We start from the raw sequence: 18656 nt of genomic DNA, 5'->3' as shown, positions 1-18656 counted from the left end.
TAACCCAAAATTAACTATAATATTTTATTGTATTACTTCAACTAATACAATCGTGATTCGCTTTTTGAATGTTGCTAATTTCATAAGAAAAACTGTGTATAACTGGAATTCTAACATTTCATTTTGTATCACAGATTGACCTGCAACAAATGGAAATGGCACCAGAGCAAGATACTTATGATGATAACATTGTATTTGACAATAGTATTATAATATGTCTGTTCAGGATAAATTCCCGGAAAAAAGAATACACATGGAATAAAGCAGATTCAATCCATCCTTTAAATGAACGAAGAAAAAAGGACGAACAGTATTCACTCTGAACAGCGGATAATGCTAATGAAAATGGCTAAAGGTAGTGGAAACCCTATGAGGTAACTTAAATAGAACAAATCGATTTTAAAACTTGAAGTCTCTAATCGCCAACGAAAAGGACAACTGAAATTTGACAGAAGAAAATGAAAAAGTGTTTCGATGAAAGTGAAGCAAATTCAAATTCTTCCTGAATTAAGCAAGAAAATATTTATAAAATCAATCATATTGATGAACAAGAACATACAGTAGCATTGACATACAACGCAAAGTCAAACTCAGGACTTGGAAGGATATAAATCTAAAATATGATTACATTGCTCCACTACCCATCTCCCAAAGTAAAGTATTCATCGATCTGCTATCAGTGCGATGAAATACACCCCATATTCCTGGCATTTATCACGACAGTGATGAATAACATTAAATTCAGTGGCATTGTAAAACAAATTACTATACTTTTTGTAAACATTTATGTACATTCCTGTTTGTAGTTATGTAGTTACAATTCTGTTAAGTGTAAACTGTGACATTATCGCTCCTTCTTTCACAAGCAATACTATTGTATGTCACATACAATGTTCTTACCGGGAATTTATGTAAACTTTCTAATATTGTATGTAACAATCCGCATATAAGGAATGATTTCAGAGAATGTGTTATCACTACAATGGAATAAGACATCAATTTCAATAATGGCAATGCAAAGAAAAAAGGCCTAATTAAAAATCCTGACATTTCACAGCATCCGAAGTTATTTTTAATTCTACTGCAAAAGTTCATTTTGTCAGTTACAATGTTCTTCCTTGGGACCGTCGAATAGAAATAGCGTCTTGATAATATACAGATTCCATCGCCAGATCTAACTTAGCAAAAGACGAAATTATTTTAAATTACAAAAATACCATAATTATAACCAAAACGATCATAATCATGTCATTTATAATCATTAATGACTATAAATAAATACAAATATATTAGGTCAGTCACTAAAATGAGCATAAAATGGAAAGGTAAGAAGTTATACCCTCACAACTGCTATAAACGATTCTGTGAAAGTTCCCAGCAGTCTTTGTAATTATCTCTCCCTTTTCTTTCAGCAGTGAAAATCTTTACACTCAATCTTTTGTGACTTATTAAAATTCGTAGGCTTTTAGATCCTCTTCGAGATTCCTTTTGTGATAAGGCAAATTGCATTGGACTAATATTTAGAAACTTTTCCTTTGATTATTTACAAATAAAACTCATGAGAAATTAATTACTAATAAGAGGACATGGAACAATACTTAGAATCTGCATTTTATTCATTTCGAACAATCTACACATTCTACGATGTTTTCGAAGGTGGTAACGGAAAAATTACGGATGTATCATCACTCACGTATGTAGTGTTGATCACGGATCAACGGTTGAGACGTAACTACGTGTGTAAGTGGCCTACACTATTACCACTAATACTCTTCTCCCGGGTGAGCCATAGAACATTATCTTGTTTGAAGTAGTCCTCGATTTCAAACAGTGTTCTGTCTTTCGTCTCGGGTAAGAAGAGAATTATAAAGACTGTGCACACAAGACATGACGATCCGAACAGAAAGAACAATCCGTTCATTCCGAGATTATTCAACAACGAGTGATAATCCTTGACCACAGCTCCCAATATCAGATCATTGGTAGTAAAGATGTAACCACATACATAATTTCTCATGGTGGAATTTTGCAGCTCCCCAATCATAACAGCAGGAAGCACGAAGAAGCCCAAGGAAATGAAGACAATAAACAGAAGTACCACCGAGAAGTTTATCCACGCTTCAATGGCGTCTGGTATGGGGTATCTGTCCTCTGAAGCCTGCACTGTCATTAATATTCCGAGGGCTGTGGCAAAGAAGAATGATCCTAAACCCGAAACGACTCCTACAGGACGACGTCCAATCCATATGAGGAGGAATGCGGTCAATACAGATACAACGAGACGAACAACGGATATGATGATGTTGGCCATCACATCATCCGGTCCGTACGAGCTATTTCTCCTCAGCTTGGACAGGATGTCAATTGAGTAGTAGGTGAAGAGATTGAGTCCACAGATACATTGAATGGTATTAAAAAAGTGGCTAATGAGAAAGGGCTTCAAGATATTCGGCTTTAAGAACTGTCTGATCAAATAGAGAGATTGAGATATTCTGTCCTTCGTAGTTATTTTATGTTCTATCACGTTTTCGCTGGGAATACACAACCTCTTTTGAAGCTCCAGCAATTCTTCTTTTACCTATAAGGAAAAAATATCGATTTGTTTAGATTACGTTCCATTAAAATATATCAGAATTGGATTGAATTGGATTAGATTGGATTGGATTAGTCTGGACTGGAATAGACTGGACTGAACTTGACTATATTCCATTATATTTTATTTTAGTTAGGTAATAAGTAGTGGTATAACTAATATTTATGTGCAATTCCCCAAAAAAGAGAATGAAATGACTCTTAGTAATGCGAAAGTCCTATTTCCATAGCGAGGTTCACACGATATCGACGTAACCATACAGGAAGACTTCTGGCAGTACATCCGTATTATCACCCTATTCCAAAGTATTCACCAGTTAAAAATTTTATCCGTTATCTGTCCAGGTCTGGTACAGACCTCTAATTACGACCCACGATATTATATATTTTATATTCTTACGTGTAACATATAAGAGTCATTCCACGTCAAATTGCACAGCCATAAAACACTACCTTCTCGGAAATAATCGAATTTTTTTCATGAATTCCAGACATCATATAAAGAGACCAGTATTGTTTTATTTTCACAATTATTATGTGTAGTTATGACTATCTGAAATTACGCAAATTATGCGCGCACTGTTACATAAACTCACTTGGTACTCTGTGTCTACAAATAATTGAGGTTTGGGGTTTGGCGCATTTTAAAGACTAAATACAACACTTTTTATTACTTTAGGCCTATCACTAATAAATTTAAAATTTGGCGTATTTTTTTTAATCATTTCTTTTTCAAAGCATAATTACTATATTAAATAGCCAAGTTAAAAATCTGAAAAAATTATAGACTTGATCCCTGATGTATTATCTGTAAACTACTGCATTTAGAGATGTGGGATCTCCACACATACATTTGTAACAATTTATTTTCCGGAGGTATGCACACGCTCGCGATTCCCAGCTAATGTACTACTTGTAGCCATAGATAGACTAGAAGGCTGTCGGCGGCAATTTTTACGAAATCCCCCGTTGCATGTAATATCTGATCTCTCAACACTACGAAAGAAATGCATTCATTCATCAAATGATCAATACCTTAAGGAACAGTAAATACCTAAAGTTATCTTATTATTGTCAGAACAGCTAAGCGGGGGAGCCCTTCACAATGCTTTATGTTTATACTGTAATATAGCGAAGTGTTTAAAGATAGCAAGGCTGGGTAAGGCAGTAAACTTTATGGCAATAAACACATGGCATGACACAAAATATAGAAGAGAAAAATAATCAGTCAGGGTTTGAATTTCACGGAGTGACGTGACTTCTATACAACATCAGTGACGGTAAAGAACGCGTAATATATAACTAGTGTTTAAATCCATTTGACCTTTCTAATCACGCTTTTAAAAAGAAAACGCTAAGACGCATAAGTCGCGATTTATTGATAAAGCTCAATTTAATGGAGTCTTTGAATGTGCGAATATGTGATTCGTTCCGTAAAAAAAAATCTATCAACTTCCAGATAGGTCAGATGAAATTATATGTGAAGCCGGTAGTTCTTGTGATATTAGTAAACATGAATCAAATAAAAGTGCGGGCAGAGAGAGTGATTATCCCAGTTCTTATTCTAGCAGATCTATGGATATAGCGCTAGAAATCACCAATATTGAGGAATTAAACAAGAGTTTGATGTCAATAGAATCCCCTATCAGGAAAAGAAAACTACAACGAAAACGATACCCCCGTGAAAAGTTTAAAAAAATAAAAGGCTTCCAAGCAAGTAACGTTTTTCATGTAGAAGATGCATCGTCATCCCTTCAAAAGTCGCTATATTTTATTTTTGACGGAATGCAAAGCAAATGTACAACCTGAAAATTACATATTTAGGCCTATTGCAGACTTTTCTGAAAATTATTAATTTGTAATGCAAGATTGAGTACAAGGTGTGCATTGGAAAAATGCCAAGACACAATACATCCTTTCGTAGTATATTTCAAAGAAGATACAGAAATTCGTCACAAAAATATTGTCGTCATCTCAGATAGCATGAAACATGACACCGATTCCTGTCATTGTTTTCAATCCGAAGCAATCAACTTCTTAAAGCAAGAATTCAACGATATGAAAAAAATCATTTACTCTTCCGATGGATCAAGTTAACAATACAAAAACAAAAAAAAAAATTAAAAATAATTGCTTACATGAAGACGATTATGGAATTAGTGCTGAATGACACTTCTTTGCAACGTCGCATGGTAAAAGTCCATGTGGTGGCATTGGAGGAACTGTTAAAAGACTTGCAACGAGAGCAGCCTATACAAGAACCTATAAAACAACATCAACAAAAAAAAACTGTTTGATTGTTCACAAAAAACATTTATAAAGTGTCATTTATATTTTATCCATTGAATAAGTACAAAAACCACACTGAAAATTTGCAGGCCAGATACCACAATCTAAAACCAATAACTGGTATATTAAAATTACATTCTTTCATTCCGTTGTCAAAAACTGAAGATTTAGGCCTATTAAAACAATTTTCTTTCAAGAAACAAGGTAGGCGAATGAAAATTTAAAGTGTAGTGTGAATGAAAACAAACGTTTAAAAAGCATAATGTACAAATATTTGAGGATATCATAATAAGTAAATTAGCAGTGTTTTCTCGAGTGACTTGATCCCTACTGTGTGTAATCTTGCAACGTTCAGTCGATCATCCAGCGCCAATAAACCTCCCAGCGCGCTTCAACGCTTCCCGTCCACTGCTGCTGCGCCGACCGCTACTCATTGCGTCGTAAGTAATTAAATTTCCATTAAACTATTGGAGATCCCATTCTGAATTTTTTCTGGAATTATTAAGAATACTTCAGTGCACCTAGTAGGCATTTTTTTTAGGTTTTTAATACAGCTATTTCACATTTATATCTAACTTTTAAAAATTTAATCATAAAAAAATATGTGTAATAATTATATTAAAAGTAGTTAGTAAATATTTAACAAAAGACAGTACTTTAAGCTTTTAAATGCATTTTTCAAAAAAAAAATTACATAAATATCCTCGGAAATATGACGCTTTAAATGTTGGATTGTGCGACATTTTTAACGAATTTTAACATGCAATATTTTAAAAACATGTGGACTTAGGAGGAAATAAAAGTACACTTGTTGGTTTATTAAACCCATAGAGTTGGTAAAAAAATATAAACGCAATCAGAAATATGAAGGTCAAAATTTGTATAATTTTGTACGATTTGACGTGGAATGACTCATAAATGCAATATATATAAAATGCAAATATGAAATATGTGCAGGATTAATACCTTAATAAAAATAATATTTTATACAATGTAATATGTTTACCATTTAATAGTATTAAAATATTTACACAATACTGTGAAATCTCAAGAATTCATCTACAGAATAGAAGGTGTGAGATATTAAATAATTTTTTATTTTTACCTTAAATATTGCAGGGTTTTGGCTATGATTGTTAATGTCTTCAGGAGGACTATTGAACATTTTTATCGTCATGTAACGTACTCCCCTTTGATTGCATGATAAATTTGATGATGGCGTATGAAAATCATTCTTTCTGCGGGTATTTATACTATGTATGGATGAATTAGTTGGAAAATTATCTTTATTACATAAGAGGAAATTTATTATAGAGTGTGTGTACTGATTTGTTAAGGTTAGAATCTCTAACTTTTTAAAAATAATCTACATGATTCTATAGCCTTTGCACCAACTATTAGCCTATTCTAATGGCTCTTTTTTGTAATAAGAATATATTTTTACTATCTGCAGAATTTCCCCAAAATATTATTCCGTAGGACATAATGGAATGAAAATAGGCAGAGTAGGTTATATCATTATCTGGAGTCCAACGATATATTAATTTTAGAACAGTTTGGATTTAGAAAACAAAAATCAACAGAGAATGCTGATTTTAGATTGGTGGATGAAGTACTAAATTCTTTAAATTCTAAATTACATGTCGGTGGGACTTTTTTTGACTGAAGCATTTATTGATTGTTTAGACCACAATATATTAGTAAAAAATTTAAGTTTTATGGTATTGAAGATGAGACGTTGGGTTGGTTTACATCTTACTTATCAAATAGAAAACAAAAATGGGAAATAAATATACCAAATAGTCACAATGTTACTTATTCACAATTTAGAAATATTGAACATGGTGTTACCCAGGGGTCAATTTTAGATCCATTGTTGTTTCTAGTTTATATTAATGATTTAGACTTGGCCATGAACAATTTATCCCATGTAATTTTATTTGCAGATGATACAAGTGTGATTTCAAGCAAACAATACGATATTTTATAAATATTTCTAATACAGTGTTGAATTTGATGAATGAATGGTTCGCTGGCCAGCAAGGACACGAGTGGAACTTCGTTTATGGAGATTTACCGAGACAGACAGGACCCTTGTCTCGGGGATTGAATTATTACAGCGGAAAATAGCCGAGAATTACTCCATATCACGAACCTCGAGGGAGTCGGCTTGATATATACATGTTTGGTGCGTTGAAACATTTCGTAGCATACTACGCACAATCGTCCATTAATACGAATTGGAACTAGCCATATTGGTATTTATTTTACGTTACTAGTGTTTGGAGAACCAAGGAACGATATTAGGAAGTATAAAGGACGATTGGAGAACTGTATTGATTTATACGGACCTACTACTTAACGTTAAGTTATCTGTTAACATGAGTAGTCAGGCTTGGAATAGGATACCTTGTTATTTTCACGCACTTTTTACGTTAGAGTGTCTCACTTCATATGTATAACCAAACAGGGATTTAGCTGATAAGTTATGTGTTTTATTGTTAATTATTCTTCTCGATTTGTGTTTTTATTGTTATTATTCTTCTGAAATTGTTTTTTAATTGTTAATTACTTATTATTATTATTATTATTATTATTATTATTATTATTATTATTATTATTAAATTCTTAATATTAGTGATTAGTGACTGATTTCTAATATATTATTTTATTCAGACAACCAAAACGTCCATTATCCAAGTTCCTTGGACCTAAAAAATTACACATGTTCTATTGCCCGTAGGGGCACCAAAATTCACAGGTACAAAAACTGATGAGAATTTTCAACATAAAATTAAATTTAAAAATGTAATATTTATTTTGATCCTAAAACAACATTTTTCAGTGGCCCATCGTCTTCAGTATTTGAACACATATCTTGTGATTAGATTTGCGTATGGAATAACACGAAATTTACAATAAATTCATGTTTTCTTCTATCATGTCTGAAAGTAGTAGTCAGTACTGTGAACATCATATACATTTTTGAAAATATATTGTACGTACGATCACAACAATATTAGTTCCTATGTAATAAAATACAAGATATCACAATGAAGAACGATAAATATACATGATAAATCGAGTTCAAACCCAGGCTGTGTTGGAGGTTGGAATTTAACATTGAGTGTTCTACAGAGAGAAGGATATGAATACTGCTACTGATTTTTTAGTACTGAGGAACAATTATTAATTACTCTGGAATGTATCACTCACTCACAAAAATGGCTTTTATGGAACCCGAAGGTTCATTGCCGCCCTCACTTAAGCCCGCCATAGGTCCCTATCCTTTGCAAGGTCAATCCACTCTCTATCATCATAACCCATCTCCCTCAAATCCAATTTAATATTATCCTCCCATCTCTCAAATGTATACAAAATTTTAATATTTTTCGTTTGGAGAGAGCACTGTACCTTTTACTCTTCAAATACTGAAGAAGATAATAATATGCAGAACTCATGCGTCTCATCAAATGTTGCAGAACTCGCACTGTACCTCTAGATCTCGACCAGGTCCACAGAGCCACTGTAGAGAGCGCTCCGCCGCTGCCATGCGTTTCTTCCTCACGAGCCACATAGGGGACTCCGGTAACAGGGCCGTTAAGAAAAAGGAAATGGCAGATAATCCGGCAGCGATGCCAGACCCTGTGCGCCAGTCCACCACAGCACTCAGTACGGATATCACCAAAAGCCCCAGGGATATGAAAAAGGCGCTTCCAGTCAGAACCGTGCCTCTCAGCTTCGGGGAGACTAACTCATCGCCATATACCTGTCAGAATGTTATACTATTTTATATTATCTTTTCCATTTTAAGAAAAGTTCCCTTAAATGGTTAACTAACAAAACTGTTTATACTGTTGACGAGTTTCTTAATGTGGGGGTAAATGATCTTTCTATTAAATTGTAATGTTTCCTGTAACTAAGTCTACTTGGTGTTCATTTCAAAGTGTGTCATAACGTCACTGTTGATGAGTCAGCGATTTGAAGCGAGTTTCAGCTTTTGTGTCAGAGAAGTTGCCTATTAATCAAGGCGTTCAATCTGAACTTGAGAACGTATACGGTATAACTTGAACGTCGTAGCAACAGATGGCGGTCTGTATGGTCTGTGTACTACCATAACCTCTTTCGAACTGTGTTTTGCGCGGACAAGTCGTACACAGGGTATTTGTTATCATCGGTTGCGTACGGCAACATTCCACAACACAAATCAAATGCTCCGTATCCATGTTGACCGTCGAAGTTAATGTCAACAAATACGTAAGTAATCGTCTTAACCCTCTCCCCATATCCCGACAGTAAGAAAAAACTCACCTGAGTACGTGTTTCCAAACAGTTCACATTCCTGCCACTACCGGCGTTACCGTACGTATCGGTAAGTACTCTTCTGAATGAACGCCGTACTTGCTAGGCAACTTCTCTGGCTCGTAAGTAATACACCTCTGCGGAAGTGTAGGAAAATTGAATTGTCTAGGCTCATCGACTAGCCACATGACGGCATACAGCGAGCCATGACACACTTTGAACTGAACACCCAGTATTTTCATTATAATTATTTAATTTCCAAGAGATATTATTATTATTATTATTATCATTATTATTATTATTATTATTATTATTATTATTATTATTATTATTATTACTACTACAGGAACCACTCGAACTTCGGTGATGGACACCGCAAAGAGACACACCGGAACGTACGAAACCGTAGGAAGGATCTATGAACATAGCAAGTTTTCTGTCTTTCGAGACAGAAGTAAATTAGCAAATCAAAACTAACCAAACAATGGAAATAAACAGAGAAGTACTCGGTATTCTCGGAGTTTCAAAATCATAAGTTGCCGTGCTTATTTCGTGACACCACTGGCATAAGCTCCACAAGTAAACTAGAATATTTTTATTCCAATGCAGTGTAAGGAGTAACAATTTTTTTTTTTCAGAATTCTCTATTTTCTAAATTCGACTGTACATATTGTGATTTTTTTTTTGTTTTAGATCTGTGGCTTTAAAAATATAATTAAATGAAAATTATCATTTTTGGTAACTTTTAAGTGTTACTCATTCAGATAAATGTGATTAAATATGGACATTAATTTCTGTAATGATTTTTTTTTGTAACAGGGCATGAAATATTACGTGTTATTTGAATTTCATATTAAAACAATGTTTAATTAATTATAAATAAAATTTACATAATTTAGTTAAATGAATAATGTCATCTTTTGTTATTTTAAGTACTACATATTTGCCTGAGAAATATTTAGATAAAAGGAACTAAATATCTAGTTAGATCCGTACACATTTTCAGTAGGGCTACATACAAATCCGTTCCCTGTTCATGAAACGATGAGTAATATTAGCTATTTAAGGGGAGTCTGTAGGCCTACTACACCAAATTTTTACAAAAAATTAAATTTTTGTTCTTATCGTTTTTCGGTAGTTTAATATGTGTAAAATGATAATATGATTTTATTTATTCTTTCAGCTCTCTGTTCAGGAAAAATAAAAATACAATTTGTAGTGATTGTTAATGCAAAAAATGTTATCAATAGGGCACTGATGTTGATGAAAAGTTATCTTCTTATTTTTCACATTAGGGCGATGCCTATTAAAATAGAAATCCTTTTTATGTCAATATCAACATAAAAAATAATTTCTTATATTGCATTTTTTTGACGTTTTTGAACTAACAGGTCATGTTTATATTTTTTTTCGGCATTTTTGGTCATTTTTAATACTTTGAAGAACTTTTAGTCCATTTGGAATGCATTTTACTTTCTTCTTTACCGATAGGTCTGTTAAATCATTTTCTAACCAAATAGGTTAGTAGTAATTACCTACTGAATAAGTGAATAACAGTGAAGTTTGATTTTTATAGTTTGGAACAGATTCTAAAGTCCATCCCTCATTCCACTGAAGGCTTCACTTCACACAATGGAAGTGATATAAAATGCTTGACAACAGCTTAGTTTAAGTGAGGACTTTGACCGCTACTGTTCTTTTGTCGGTACGAGGGTGTCTTTAGAATTTATGTTTGGAAGGGAGGAAACTTTCACCATGTCCTAGACAGGACGTTGTGTCCTCAACATGGCTCGGAAGGGATGTCTATTGTAGTAGACAGAATATTTAACACAGACATTGCAAGAATGCACGCTGCGCCCAAAATTTGTTTTGTCATTCACACTTCCTCATCTGGAAGATGTGGTAACAAAGGTGAAGCGCGGAAGGAGGAGGAGACGGAGAATGAAGGCACTGACATGGACCATCCCTGATTGAAAAACATTGTAAACCCTCATTAAAATCTATAGTTTTCCCTTAAAACCTTCATTTTGTTGCATGTTCTTTTCCTTTGTGTTAGCCAAATCCAAGGATGTTGCGGTCTCTCTCCGAGGGCAGTCATTGAAACAAGGTGACTAATTTTTATGAAGTTGTGTGCGAGTACTGTGAATAATATTTAAATGTCATTTTCTTTTAATTATAGGTCATTTTTTCATTAGTTTAAGGGCTTTTTATTGATTATTTTAAGTAGATTTTTATATCATCAACATCTGCCCCCTAGTTATGAATGAAATGTTTTCATTTGGCAACCGTCAAAGGTATCTTACATTTACCCTATTCTTTCTGCATTTGTGTCTTAAAAACAAATAAATCACACAAGGGTAGCTGTCCTTCACTAAGTCCACGCCTATGGAGTAACGGTTAGCACGTCTAGCCGCGAAACCAGGTTGCCCTGGTTCGATTCCCGTTCGGGACAAGTTACCTGGTTGAGGTTTTTTCCGGGATTTTCCCTCAACCCAATATGAGCAAATGCTGGGTAACTTACGGTGTTGGACCCCGGACTCATTTCACCGGCATTATCACCTTCATCTCATTCAGACGCTAAATAACTGAAGCTGTTGATAAAGCGTCGTAAAATAACCTACTAAAAAAATCCTTCACTAAGGGACAGCATAATAAACAAATAAGAATAAAAATAAACATTTGTGTTATCAGTAGCAACCAGAACATCCAAAACTGAGGAAGTTAACATTGTAAGATGTGAAAACTTTCTCAACTTTTCCCTACATTTTCTTATTTTTATGACATTTATGCACTTTTCTCAGAAAGTATTCCACCCAGAAAGCTAAAATTAGCAATGTAATGACATTTTACACACTAGACTAAATAAATTAAGATCATTACCATCTGTAGAAAAAAAAAAAGATCTATAGTGATCGTTCATGCAAAAATGTCATCAATGATTTTTTTTTTTTTGCAAACCGCTCAGTGGAATTTTAAATTTAATCAGCCGGTTGTATACATATAGACATGTTACATATTATGTCCTATTTATTCAATATTTGTATATTTTATAATTTCTGAGAAAAATGTACCTAAAATTGAAGACTTTAACACTGTATGGAAGTACAGACTCCCCTTGACACATTTAATGTTAAATAATAATCACATGCTAATTTTATTACAAATTAATTGCTAGTTATTCCTTGAAAATGTCGGTATATCATCAAAATCGTAGGTAATATCACAGTCTAGTATATACAGCCACGAAGCTCAATACTTAATAATAAATATTCATTCATAGATAGCTGCTAACCACTAGGATTGCTACTATCGCCTCATCACAGACCCCTTTCCCTAGAAGACGATAAAATGTATTACTTTAGATATCGTGTTCTTTAAAAAAATTAACACCTTCCTTCCACTATTGAAATATGAAATACATAAGGTTTATATGTTATTTTCATAAAGTAAGTATGTATTATATTTCATAAACTCACCTTCCTGAATCTTTCGGAAGAAGGATAAGTCTGGCCCCTTTTTCTTACAATTTATAGTGCTACAAACGTCTCCTTGTCCCATATTATTATTCAAATTATTGTATTTTGTGGAGGCGCAGTTGATCGTATAATCAAGGCATAATGAAAGCCTAAACTAACCAAACCTAACCCGTCACAGATCCGCATATGCAAGGAGCATGAGTACAAAGTAACTACCTCAGCGCTAATTTAGCCTACTAACATATTACATTAATCAGACTTCAGACTGGAATACCGTAAGAAACGAATAAATACAACTGAAATATAGACAAATTGCGTTTACAACTTATCATACGTAACTTTAAGCTTAATTATAATGTATAAATGCGAATATTGAAGTACTGGTACAGTAAACATAACCTATAATTTCAACATATCTAAATATCCGTGCGGTGCAACTGAAATTTATTGAATCGTGCATAAATGAATGTACAAGAATTTCGCAATATTTAATCGAAATAAAGGCATACGAATAACGTAATTTTCACACCAAAAATAATATTACACCTTAACTCGCAAATGAATTATGTCTGAAATGTCTCATAATAATTGTTTTAAATTTTATTAATGCAATTACACTACATGTTAGAGGAATATATGTTACTCTTTATGCATTCCAACTAATTTATATGGTTGAAAAGCCGCCCTTCGTGATCGGCTTAAGCTAGTCACATGGTCTGTCTTACGGCCTGAATTAGATCACGATGACAGTGGCACAGTCTATTGTTCCTAGTACTCACAGCGCTCGAAGCGGCTAGCAACTATCGCGAGAAATGCAAAAAATCATCCCAAGCTTCGTGACTGTATATACTAGACTGTGGTGATATCATGGCATTCGTTTCGTAGATTGACGACCCCAGTCTTATTTTACTGACACATTTTATTTTCATAACTGTACCGCATAAATTGTTAAGGCCGCTCCTCTCGAGAAGCCTTCGATAATGCGTGCCACGAGCAACATGGTGATATCTTGTGAGCCTGCGATCACCGTCCAACCCAGGACCATCAACAAGGTGAAAATAATGCCAGTCCACTTCCTTCCCCAAACATCCATCGCAACTCCTCCGAACAGACACCCGATAGGGCTGGTGAAGGAATACACACTGGCTGAAACATTAAGTGAAAAAACGATCGCAGAACACTTTTTTCATGTTGATTACAAGAGGCTGGCTGAAATATTTATTTAAAGAGTGAATCTCAGAAAATGTTTTCCATGTACAATCCTTGACACGGAAATTGTTGCTGTTCAGAGACTAAGTCCCAACTCGGAATAACTCGGGAGTCATCGTATACGACGTGTTTACAGGCGTGCGTTTGTACCGAGAGATTCAAAGCTCGGTTTTTAGAACGTGAAGAGAGAATTCTATCGCTAAACCATAAAGACTTCGGAGGGAATATGTCTTTCCGTGACATACATACAGACTTCATACTGGCATCTTGATGCTTAATATTTCCCCTGTGAATAGAGCGATAACAAGAACGACACTTACAAGGGAACATTCTCTACCTATGAACTGCGATTTCAATAAAAATTCTTACACTTGCTAATTTTGAGTCAGTAAATAATCTGGTAATAGTCACTCACCTAGCTTTTCCCTCATTCAATGAAAGAATAATTTCTGGAATTAAGTTCAAATGAAGGAATGGCAGAAACAGGAGTTCAGTAATCTTAATAAAATACCAAGTCCTTGACTTATTTAAAAATCATTCACATAATAACAACTTTATGATAGTATTGTTTCCAATAGTGCTTCGTTAAAGATGGATTAAAAAGAAGTTCCAGTATGAAATTGATCAGTTTAAATTCGTTGCAAGCTATGATTCATATATATATATATATATATATATATATATATATATATATGTGTGTGTGTGTGTGTGTGTGTGTGTGTGTGTGTGTGTGTGTGTGTGTGTGTGTGTGTGTGTTTTATGACAAATAACACCTTAATAGTTTTAGTAATGCTAGGTTCGTTCATGTAATAAATTTATTTTCGGTTTTACTTAAGGATTGATATGGGTGAAATTTTAACTTCTGTACTTTTTAGATAGTTTGTTCATTTTTGACACACATTGCCCGAACGATATATACAGGGTGATTCAAGAGGATTTATCGTCCTTTCCGAAGACATTCTGAGCAAAAACTGTCATATAAACATAGGTCCTATTTCCAAAATTACATAGTTACGTTTCGTTATTGGAACGCATTGCTGTGAACGCGTGATCTTGGTCAGCGTGCAGTCAGCAGCCAGCGCGAGCGCTACGGAAATCAAAGATAGCCGTATGCAGTTACGTAGCCCGACGAGTGCCGTTCACAAGCGTGCGGCCAAGTGTACTCAAGCGGACGGCGACATTTTTTAAAATGTGTTGTAAGCTCTCCAAGACTGTAAATTAAGATACAAAATTGAACTGCAAATAATTAAGTCGGTGGAAGTGGTGTGATTTGTAATAATTGTTGTATAAGTGCGTAAGAATAATGTAATTTTCAATTTAAAGTTGGAAAAAGATGTCTATACGAAGCAACTAATGAGTTCACAGCACATTTTTAGCTTCATAATACTTGCCAATTAAAGAAATGATGCTTGTGAATGGTTCATTCTCTATTTGTATTATTCTTTGTCATCAAACTAAAGAAAAAACGTATTTCACAAATCATTTTAATTAGTGTAACTCTTAAAATATTGAGAATAGGAACTATGTTTATATGACTTTTTTTGCTCAAAATATCTTCAGAAATAAGCTCCGTGAAGGACGGTAAATCTTCCTGAATCTCTCTCTCTCTCTCTCTGTGTACACACACACACACACACATACATACACAGTATATATATATATATATATATATATATATATATATATATATATATATATATATGCTACAAATTTTCATGCATATCTCTCAGATATTTTCTGAGTTATGACTTTTTCCTAAAAAAAATTTAGGCATATTTTCAAAATCTATCTCCTCGTACAAATTCAAGTATATGATGTAGTAAAATATCTTGAATATAGCTAGCAAAGCACTAAGCACCCATTTTTAGAAAAATATTCTTAGAGTAGAGAAAAAATTGTCAAATGTTTTTGTTTATTTTCTACTACATGTTGTTATACAAATGATTTTTTTAATTAAAAAGGTAACTAAAATAAAAATCTGATACACCAATTTGTTAACCATACTTTATATAACATGCAAAAAAATTGTCTGCTTGATAGCTTGAAAATTGTAGAAGCCTTTAGATTTTGAATATATAGAAAGGAACAAAGAATTTAATTTGAGAAAAATCGCTTTAGAAGTATATGTGATAGGCATTTAACGAGGCCAGGAATTTAAATGTGGCGTGATTAATTACACTTCCTAGCGTCACAGAGGTCTGGAACTTTGTAGACTGAGACATTCGGGTCTATAGATTAATTTTATGCAATAAAATGAAAAAAAAAAACAAAAGTTTTAGCCAAAAAATGACAAACTTTCACCCATGTGTCTTATCACACAACATAACTGTGTAATACGATGTCAAATCCTATTTGTTTCCTCAAATCTTATCCTGCTCAATTTTTAATGTTATCATGCGTATAATATTATTGATAAATAAATATTTTAATTTTTTCTCAATTTTCTTACCTGCGAATATGCCGATCTGTGCGGTCTCTTCCTGTTCTCCGAAGTCTCCATGTTGCTGTACGAATTCAGCTACAATTCTCCATTAAAAAATCTGTATAGTAAGGACAATGTAGTGATATGAGCTCACATGATGCAAATTTCAGTAGGCTTCAGTGATAATCTCAAAGTATACAGAACACAATCCAACTTTACTAGATTACATTGCAGGGTTATAAATTAGTGTATCATTCCAAGGATAACTTATTATAGAACAAGTCAGAATAACAAATAATAAATTACACCTACTTACGTGTACACACTGCGTAGATACTGCTGCAAATTTTGTGTAGATTAACTCATTAAAACAGGAAAAAACTCCGGACAATATCAACAACAAGAACTCCAATCATACCAGACAAAAATAGATTAGGTTTCTAGTATACACAGTAATAGCGCAGTATTTTCTTAATAAAACCTAACATATTTTTTTAAATTCATTAAATGATATTTTCATGGCTGTACCTCAGAAACGGATAGACCGATTGGATTTTTCTGTTTTCCTAGGTGAATAGGGTTTATCATCATCTTTAAAACAATGTGTCTGAAGATAGGGAGTGCAATTTGAAATTAAAAGTAGGACTGGGTGAAGGTGAAGGAGTGGAACAGAAAATTAAATCCGAAAATAGTTATGAACGAGAGAAGTAAACTCGTGTGTTTCCTGAATGTCGTGTCCACCTATATCTAAAATTATGGACGGTGGAAATTTTTTTAATAAACACAAGAATAAATGATGTGCAATTCAAAGTCTTAAATGTTACTTTAAACTCAAACTAAGTCTCCTCAGTCTACATTACCATGAGCATCGACAAGTGATAAGAAGTAAACTTCAAATAAGAGAGTGCAGATTCAAGCATCATTAAAAATATTAATGACTCTGGCGGTGTAAGTCAAGCTTGCTGTGTGACCTCATAACACGATAAGTTGGGAACCGTGCTAAGACAAGGCAGCTCACTAAAATGTAGATCATAGGCTATAGTAGGGAGCAGGAATATTGGCGGATGGAGGTATACCCCTTCATACTAACCCAACCCACGTTCCACCCCTACTTTAATTGTAAACGTTCTTCGAAGGGTCGCTTCCGAAACATCTTTCACTCCTCGCTACGTAACCTAAAGTCTGTAACATCGAAATAGTGTTTATATATAAACACTGTCTGTGTGTCAGTATTTAGTGTAATTTCTGTACGCAGCATTATAATTATTTCATTAAACAACAGCACATGTGAACACTTCATTTGTTATCATACAAACTACTGGTATACAATATGCGACATGATTTTATAACTACTATACTGATATCGAGGAGAACAATCGCACACCCAAAGCTCTACTAGATGCATTACCAGTAGGAAGAAGGAAAGTCGGACGACCTAAATTGAGATGGCTGGATGACGTTCAGGCTGACCTAACAAAAGTTGGAATTAGAAGATGGAGAACACGAGCATTAGACAGGAGTGATTGGTCGGATGTTCTGAGGGAGGCTAAGGCTAAACTATAAGGGCCGTAATGCCAATGATGATGATACTGATATCGAATAGCATTCGTATTTTGAGGTGAATGAACTAAGAAAATCAGTTGAATTCATATCTTCCAAGTTCGACAGTCTTAGAGAGGAATTGGCGCACACAAGACATGAACTCAACTCCACGCAGGAGGAGATGAAGAGGCTAGTGCAAGAAAATGACCATCTCAAACAGGAAGTGAGTGATCTGCAGCAGTACACACGCAGAGACAATATAATGCTATTTGGAGTTCCGGAGATCGATGAACAATCAACTTATGAAGTAATTGACCAAATATCGGAAGTCATAGGCGGTAGTGAATTGGTGCAACATGATGTAAGCGTAGCACATAGCATACCATCCAGGCCAGGGAAGACGCGTCTTATTGTCATCCGCTTCACAAAGAGTAGAAGTCGTGATGAATGGCTCCAGCTGTTCAGAAATGAGGCCAAAAATGATGCCAGCGGTCCTGGGATTGCGACAAAGAAAGTCAACAGGGACCTTCCGGCAGGAAGAATCACAGCAGGTGACCAACTGACAGCAGTGACCAGAGACCTTTTGAACAAAACAAGGGTTGCAAGAAAAGATGAAGCCAGTCCCGTGAGTAAAATCACTGGTGTTGACGATGTAAATAATTTGTAAATGGTATTGTGTCGGTACCCAGGTTTTATTCTATATAATATAATTGACTTAACAATGGCTAGTAATACTATATTAAATGAAATCCATCAGTGCAAATTTAATAATAATAATAATAATAATAATAATAATAATAATAACACAATTGTTTTTAACGATT

General features: G+C 34.1%; 1 protein-coding gene across 1 annotated transcript in view; it reads right to left on the bottom strand.

Moving 5' to 3' along the window:
- Nucleotides 1–9438, bottom strand: part of LOC138708543 (uncharacterized) — a 59876-nt gene extending 50438 nt beyond the window's left edge. The window contains exons 1-2 of the mRNA XM_069838657.1: nt 8378–9438; nt 1762–2578 (exon numbers count right to left, since the gene is read on the bottom strand). Of these exons, the coding sequence (XP_069694758.1) occupies nt 1762–2578; nt 8378–8458 (898 nt within the window). The 5' untranslated portion in view covers nt 8459–9438. The remainder of the gene's footprint in view (nt 1–1761; nt 2579–8377) is intronic.
- Nucleotides 9439–18656: the final 9218 nt, after the last annotated feature.

The sequence above is a fragment of the Periplaneta americana genome, chromosome 11, assembly GCF_040183065.1.
Source record: "Periplaneta americana isolate PAMFEO1 chromosome 11, P.americana_PAMFEO1_priV1, whole genome shotgun sequence".
In the NCBI taxonomy this organism is placed as follows: Eukaryota; Metazoa; Arthropoda; class Insecta; order Blattodea; family Blattidae; genus Periplaneta; species Periplaneta americana.
The sequence above is the reverse complement of the archived record's forward strand: the minus strand, read 5'-3'. Positions and strand labels throughout refer to the sequence as shown.